The sequence below is a fragment of the Achroia grisella genome, unplaced genomic scaffold (assembly GCF_030625045.1).
Source record: "Achroia grisella isolate CSIRO2021 unplaced genomic scaffold, CSIRO_AGI_Agris_v1 utg779, whole genome shotgun sequence".
Lineage (NCBI taxonomy): Eukaryota > Metazoa > Arthropoda > Insecta > Lepidoptera > Pyralidae > Achroia > Achroia grisella.
In genome coordinates this window covers 3,628,783-3,636,953 of record NW_026713019.1, presented here as the reverse complement: position 1 = coordinate 3,636,953, position 8,171 = coordinate 3,628,783, and the positions used below count along the sequence as shown (strand labels likewise).

The 8,171-nt window shown below is 33.9% G+C and overlaps 1 protein-coding gene across 1 annotated transcript; it reads right to left on the bottom strand.

Moving 5' to 3' along the window:
• Positions 1–660: 660 nt before the first annotated feature.
• On the bottom strand, positions 661–6,686 carry LOC131850708 (7SK snRNA methylphosphate capping enzyme bin3-like). The gene is made up of 5 exons (XM_059201029.1): positions 5,339–6,686; positions 4,270–4,460; positions 3,250–3,596; positions 2,249–2,470; positions 661–1,687 (listed from the first exon to the last, which is right to left on the bottom strand). Exons 1-5 carry the CDS (start codon positions 6,361–6,363, stop codon positions 1,130–1,132), a joined length of 2,343 nt encoding a protein of 780 aa, XP_059057012.1. The 5' UTR covers positions 6,364–6,686; the 3' UTR covers positions 661–1,129.
• Between the last annotated feature and the right edge of the window lie 1,485 nt (positions 6,687–8,171).

Sequence of the window (8,171 nt, the reverse complement as noted above, 5' to 3'; positions counted from 1 at the left end):
TGGATAATAGTTGGTATATTACGATATAAGCGCATTATAAGTTATAACAAACGTGCATACTAAGTGCGAGAAAAAAAATAAAAAAGCCACAAAATTATATTTTGTTCATTTTTTCTGTGACGGACACTGTTCTTTCCCGCCATTTTTTTTATATCAGCGCGCTGCCTACTGGTTGGTTGGGCGTTCAATTCGAAATTTGAATAAAAAATAGCAAATAATGCGTTGTGGAATATTATAACTTCACTATCTGCTTTTTAAATGCACACGAGTGAGCTGAAAGTGTTCAAATTTTAATTTAGGTATAACATAATAAATTTGGATAAGAATACTATTACCTATATTTTTTTGGTACTGTGTACTTTAATTTATATTCTATAGATAGTTACTAGTACATTTTAGTGAACGATAATGGCATGGTGGAACCGTCTACATTAACAGTATTCTCTGGCAGGGCACCAGTAGATGATGAAGATAGGCCAGTTACTCCATTGTGACGATTTACCGGGAATTAATCACATTGTTTTCCAGGGGAAACCGCGTGGAGTTCGCCTTATTATATATATTTATTTAATATCGTATGAGACTAGAATAACAACTGCTTGTGAAGATAATATACTTCCCTGGATCCAACTTCGTATGTTGCGATATTATAAAAGGGAAAATAAATAATACAATTATAGATTAATGGGCGAGTATATTATTATAAAATACATTCATCCTATAAGATACATAATCCTATGGTTCTAAACCAATATTTACATTAAAAAGAAAGGCGGGAGACATGGAACTTAGAAATGACAAGACGTGCATTATATCGGGAATCACTGTAATCATTTAATGATCCACTCTTATGTTGAAGCGATAACCCGACCTACCGACCAGTGGTGAAATCATTTATCATCAACACTTATTATAAAGGCACGTACATAGATGCGACCCTATCTAAATCACAGGTAAAATTTATTTTATAAAACTGGCGTTCACTTATTCCCATCCAGCCAAGTATAACGAACACCAGTTCTAAGGTACACCGTCCAATAGTCGTATCAACATACGTGCTTCGTAAATGCTAAAGGCACGTCCACTCATTCTAATAGTGGTCCATGGCGAGAAGTCCGCTCGGCGGATCTCAATCGTCGTACGGGCGTGGGGGCTCGGGGAAGCCGCGGGCCGACATCGGGTCGGGCGCGGGGGACGCGTGCGGGGCGGGGGAGGCAGCGGGGGACGCCGCCGGCGACGCGCTGCCCAGCGGTGACGGCAGCGTCGCGTACACCGTCGGCCTGGGCGGCTGGTACGACGGCGCGTACGAGTCGCTACGAGGATTGTAGAACGGCGAATCATCAGCGCACGAGTCCAAGTTTGGTGAGTATGGAGTCGCAGCACCGCAAGAGGGCGCGTCGTCACTAGGGCGGTACGCCGGCGCCATCGGTGCGTATACAGTCCTCCGCGGCGGCTCCGCCTCTTGCCGGTGATGGGATGAGGGCGCGTACGCATCTGACCACCGTGCCTTACTCGGTGTGAAGTCTCCCTTAATGTACAGTTGTATAGGACGTCGGAAGCCCTTGCTGGCATGCTGTGGCACGCCCAATATGCAACACTTGCTGAATCCAACCTCAGGAGATAACAGGTACTCGCGGAACTTATTCGGGAACAACTCTATAGCGTTGAAGTTTTCATAAATGGTGGGCTGTAAAGAAATAAGTACAATTAATCATTATTATAACTGAAATTATATATATACTATTACCCACTATTTTGCACAATGATACAAGATAGATGTACAATAATAGGTGTTTTGGAATAGCTTTTTTTTTAATTGTACTTATTGATTATTTTTTACTTTTATAATGACTATCATAATTAAAATGCAATTTTAATCAAATATAAATGCCAACTTTTGCACAATGATACAAGATAGATGTACAATAATAGGTGTTTTGGAATAGCTTTTTTTTTAATTGTACTTATTGATTATTTTTTACTTTTATAATGACTATCATAATTAAAATGGGGACGGAAAAAGCTATCTCAATTTTAATCAAATATAAATGCCAACTGATGTACAAAAGGAAAATTTAATTATTATTTAGTTTTAGAATTTTAAAAGGGAGTGCCTTGAATCCTCACTAGAAAAATGTCCTTTCTTATTAAATCTCTAAATAAGTTGACTGATTCTATTTGAGACCTTTTAAAAATAATACAGATTATGTATTTTATATAATTAATAATAATATGAATATAGTCTTACCGTTAAACGCTTTTTCTTCTTGTAGCTAGCCCAATTCTGGGCTTCGAGAACGAGTTTTCCTCCGGGACGCAAATCGGCAAACATGCGCCTGAAAGCGCGCTTGAGACCGGCGTCACCCCAGTTAAGATGCAACCACTTTGTAGTGGAGAGACAGAGTATCAAATCGAACTGCGGGCTCTCGCCAGAGCCTACTGCTACATCTTCACGCGGCACATAGTTGCCCTGCAATTGAAAAAAAAATATTTTAATCATATATGTCACCGCTGGGCAACGCTCAGTCAAATGGCGAACTGCAATCCACATGCTCGAGTAGTAATTAAATGTATGAATTTTAATTGTTAATAGATATTTAAAATAGAAGAATTAAATAATAAAAGAAATCTTCATTATCTTTAAGAACAACCAGTGTTGTGCTAAACATGGGTATTAACGATTAGTACTAAATATATACAATTGCTCATAATTTTAATTTATATGTAAAAATAAAAGCAAAATGGCTGCAATCTATATGGTCTATATTAGCACTAAAACAGATGAGATTTTAAATCTAACCCAAGTCATGATTATATAATAAATCAAGAAATGAACATTGTCCGCATCAATTAAAAGACATATCCAAGAGTTAATCTGTCTATTTGTATCTGTTCATGTTTTAAGGGTATAAAATATAATATAAATTAATGGTTTATTAGTTATTGCATTTATTCCTATATATGCCATATACAAGTATTCTTAATACAGAAACAATATATGTGATTTTATGGCATATACTGATTCATTTCAATACAACAACATATTAAATCAAACTGAAAGAGTACTTGACCTGTGTATATCGAACATGTCTACTGATAATTTGACAAATTAATTACATCATAGGTATGTATGACCTACATTTGTGATTAACTTTGATATTTTATAAATTTGTTACTTACACTTAAAACATGAATAGATACAAATAGACAAACATCATAATCATCAGTTATTACAACAATCAAACACACCTGCTTGAATGTAACATTGTAGGGGAATGTAGGTGGTGACAGATTTGCCACTGAGTCGCCAAGGGGTCCATACAGCATTGCCATTGACATTGGAAAAAAGCATTTCCCAGGTTCTTGTCTGTTTATGGCCTTCCGATTCTTTCTTGGCTTCCTAAATTTCCTTCCAATCTTCTTGGAGTCTTCTCCCTTATCCTGCTTCTGATCCAAGTTGCAATCTTCACATTTATCTTCTTTGCACTTTTCACACTCAGATTTTTTGTCATCATCCATGTCAATCTTTTTCTCGTCTTCTTTAATTAATTCTGTTGGAACAGGTATGAAGGACTGAAGATTCTTTCTTGCTCTACCTGAAAATGTAAAAAAATATTTAAGTTTCAATCAATAAACGAAAATTAAAACTAGTAGATAAAATGAGTCAATTATTTATTTATAAAACCTTATATTTCATAATTCTGTGCAATAAATTGTAAATGAAATATATATAATTTTTATTTTCATAACATCATGTAATAAACTTGAAATTGTATATGTTGCACATAATATATATTGAACATAAGTGATGTATATTTAAGAATATATTTTATTGACAACTTATTTTATTGTAATGTTTGACAGTCTACTTAAAAGAAGAATCAAGTAAAGAAAGTCTCTGAGTTATTAGAATCTGAGACTTTCCAACAAACTTAAATACCATAACAAGATCTAATTACAGATAATTAGGACTAGCATACTAATAGTATTATTGAGAATGAGTATTTGGTCTATAAACTATCATATATCTATGATAGAACATGCAATAAAAATATGTTTAGTGTGGGGTCAGTTCAAAGCAGGAGCATCAACAACATCATTTTTCCTCAGCACAGACAATCGGATTAGATTATAGAAATGTATGGGACTCTTATTATTTTGATATTTCATTGCGATATGATAGCAAAATTCTCAAATATATAATTGTATGCTTTATTTAATTATATTACATATTAAATATATTAATTTAAAATAGTATATTTTACATACCAATGAGTACAGGATCAATATCTATGCCGATGACAGATCGAGCACCAAGTGTACGAGCTACAGCAGTGGAGATGTGACCAACATTGCACCCAATATCCAGTACGTCTTTGTTTTGGAATAGATGTTTATGCATCTCAAATACTTGTAGGCGGACATCCATCATTGCATTTAAGTTCCTGTATCCATAATACCTGTAATGATATTTAATAAAGCCTACTTTAATACCATAATTATTATAAATTAAAGTCCTGAGATATGACACACAAATAGTGCTTGGAACAGAGAACATTAGCTACTTTTTATTCTGGTAATAAAGTCAAGAGCAAAAACTAGTATGCCAGTAAATGGTTCAAAATTTTTTAATACATTCAATTTCTATGGTCTCGGAATTAATTAAACAATTATGATACATACAATTAATAATACTATTGCAGAGAAATGTGTTTAAACATACTGTTTTAGAAAACTAAAGTTAACTATATATGCATTATTTAACCAAATAAATGTATATTCACTAAAAACAAATATCATTTTTATGTAATGAATGGCAAACAACCTGTAGGCACACCTGATGGTGAGCAGTAATCATTGCCTATATACATGAACACCTAAGTACATCACATTATCATGTAACACCTACAATACCACTCATTCATTGCTAATCCAGATGACTATGATGTAATGCCTCTTATACTATAATTTTCAGATTAGGCATCAGCATACTAAGCTTCCAATGATACAAACAAATTTTTAGTCTTCTTCTCCAAACATAAACATATTGAAGGCTAGCTGTTACCTGCAACTTTATCTGCTTTTATTTTGAAATAAAAGATAGCCTACATTGTTCCTCAGGATATATGTAATCTAATTTCAAATTAAATTTAATTAAGATACCTTAGACATGAAAGTGTAACAAGTAAACCAACAGACAGATACACACTATCCTTTCATATTTACTATAGTTAGTTCGACCATCTCACTACATCATGTAAATAAAGACAGTGTCCTTTATATCGAGATATTTGGAGACAAAATATTACAAAGCCAATAATGTTAATATTAGTCTTACCTATCATAATTTCCATACTGATAGCGTGAATTTTTTGGATGAAATGTTGGCAATTTATGCTCTCCTTCAGATTCACTCTTTAATTTAGCACGATGTGGTGACGCTGGTCTCTCAGGAGGGACAACACGTGTTTGTGGTCTTGGTCGCATCCATGCACCTGGCTGAGGCACCACAGGACTCACAATTTTATCCAATGAATCCATACGTCGCAACTTTTTACTATCCTTACACTTCTGTGATGAATTATCACTGTCACTGCATGATCTTTTTCTTGACTTTGATGTTGATGCCTCAGGAGGAGGAGGTTCTTTAATACCTTCTACTTTTTCTATGGGCACTTCCTTTGAGGGAGAAACATGGTCAGTTGTACGTCGTCTAATCCTTGCTTTTTTGCGGGGTTTTCGCTGTAGCATTTCTAACCTCTTTTCATATTCTTCATTATCCACAGGTTCCATCAAATTAAGTGGATCTCGGATATTAGGAGGAATAATTACATCTATCTTTGCCTTGTGCCTAGGAGGTGTAGGCAATGGTGATGACTCTGGGGTGACAGCATTCATAGCTCTGTTAATATCTTCGTCTTGTAAGCTGTTTAGATTCAATGGATCTGAGATATTCCCTCCGAGAAGAAATTTCGTAGGTGGTATAAAAGCGTCTTTCCGTGGGCGTTTATGTGGAAGAAAAAATTTGGAAATTGTTGGAAAACTTTGGGCTCTTTTTCTGCCTTGTTTAAATTTTGTGGCTGTATAGTGAACTCTACGCACCGTACTTCGATCAGGGTTGTCTTTCGGTGGCACATGACTTTTCTTACCATGCCGTGATTTCTTTTTGGTCTTTTTTGCACCTCCAGCACCATTTCCATCTTCTTTGGAAGTATTAGCATCCTGACAAGCAGACACATTCTGTGAAGAAGCGGATGAGTCGGCCACCTCATTTTCAGAAATTTCGCCACCTGTTTCGTTTTCTACCGTATCTAATTCACTATTGTTATTACTCACAGTTTGATTTTCTTCCGGACTACCCATTGCACCAGATAATATTACACAATAACTACATTATAATCCATAGTATTTCAAATATCAAATTTACCGCCACTACGCTATTGCAAAATGTGCAAGGACATCCGTCAATGGTGGTAAACAGGTTATTAATTCTGTTTATTTATGTTAATAATGGCGCAAAATAGAGTGCACAATTAACAATAACAACAAATATAAAACGTTTACTGCGATGAAATCACTTTTATCTTCAATATAAGGAGAAAACTACACATTGACACAAATATAGATTCAAGACAGTATATAGAGTACCATAAGACAGCTAAGAAAATGGCCATCTATTCATTCATAGCGACACCGGACATGTAATGTGAATCGATATTTTTCAAATCGAGTTCATGTATCTACTATCGAGTAAAGTACATGACAAATCAAATCGATATTCTGTTCTCGATACCTGTAATGTGATACATTTACTTATTTTTGGAAATTATTTAAAAGAATAAAATCATATCCATTACAATGGTACCAAAATCTAAAATAATTAATGAATAAATTTAAATAAAACTATGGAGTATTTTAAAAGATTTTATAGGAATAATCCATTCGTACCTTACCTAAGGTATCGATACATTTTATCAAATAAGATGAATCGATACTTTTCGTCAATACAGTATCTATATTTATTTATCTATTCAACGGTGACATTATAGGTAGGTACACATTTGGCTTGTTTCGGTCTAAATTGGGTTGCCAGATTAGGCGTTTAGTCTCCAACGGGCTTACCGAGAACCTGCTGATGAAAAGATATTCTAATTAACAATTTGATACAGCTTCAGCTACTTGGAATTTTCATTTGGCGACAAAAAACAATATTTTTATTAGCTCAAAAGTATTGGGATTTTATTTATGCACAGGGCAAATAAGGAAACACCATTTTATTCGCAGTCGTCTTTTTTATTAGTATGTATTCTCGTTTTATATACAAATTATATGTCAATATAACAAAGGAGTTTTATGTCCAACATTTTACTGTAACAATTTTTAATCTAGTAAATTTAAAATTGTTACTATGATACATACGAACATACATCGAACATCACCGTATGTAATATCGATAGATGGTGTAACAACACTAATCTTTTAACTCTTGAAATTTATACAATACAATAGAAGTCAAGTTTACATTATATTCATTTTGAAAGTTAAATAAGAATGTTGGTTGAAAGATAGAGTTTTAGTAAATACATCGGATATATTTTTGTTACTTTCTACATAGGATAAATTGATTATTTTCTTAGCAATAATATCTTTCACGTAATGAGCTTTAATATCTATGTATTTTGATCTTTTACTATTTTCGTAGCTTTCAATTAATCTCAGAGTACTTTGATTATCAATCAATAATTTATAATTTATATTTAGTGAGGTAAAATCTGACAAGACGCCCTTCAAATTAACTATCTCACAAACAGTGAGAGCACCGGCTAAGTATTCAGCCTCAGCAGTCGATATGGCTATAGAAGCTTATTTCTTAGAATACCAGGAAATAAGTTTTTCAGCATAGAATACAGCACAGCGACTTGTACTTTTCCTATCAATCCTTTCAATACTGTCCAACAAAAAGCCTTCCTGAAAACGCCAATTTTTAGCATAGAATTCAATGTTTAATAATGTTATATTTCTATAATTTTATTTTACCAAATACGTGGTATAAAAAATGAAAAAAAAATTGTGCAAAAGAGTAAGTATCCGTTTCCAAATAATCATTAGTAAAAAAAAATATAAAAGCGTCCTGTCAATTTTGAATTTTGAATTGCTGAATGCCCGTTTCT

Bases quoted from the DNA above. Each gene is read 5' to 3' on its own strand.
- LOC131850708 (XM_059201029.1), bottom strand. From the start codon at position 6,363: ATGGGTAGTCCGGAAGAAAATCAAACTGTGAGTAATAACAATAGTGAA. The intron at 3,597-4,269 runs GTATGTAAAATA...TTACATTTTCAG, and splicing joins TATTGATCCTGTACTCATTG to GTAGAGCAAGAAAGAATCTT. The intron at 2,471-3,249 runs GTGTGTTTGATT...TTTCAATTGCAG, and splicing joins ACAATGTTACATTCAAGCAG to GGCAACTATGTGCCGCGTGA.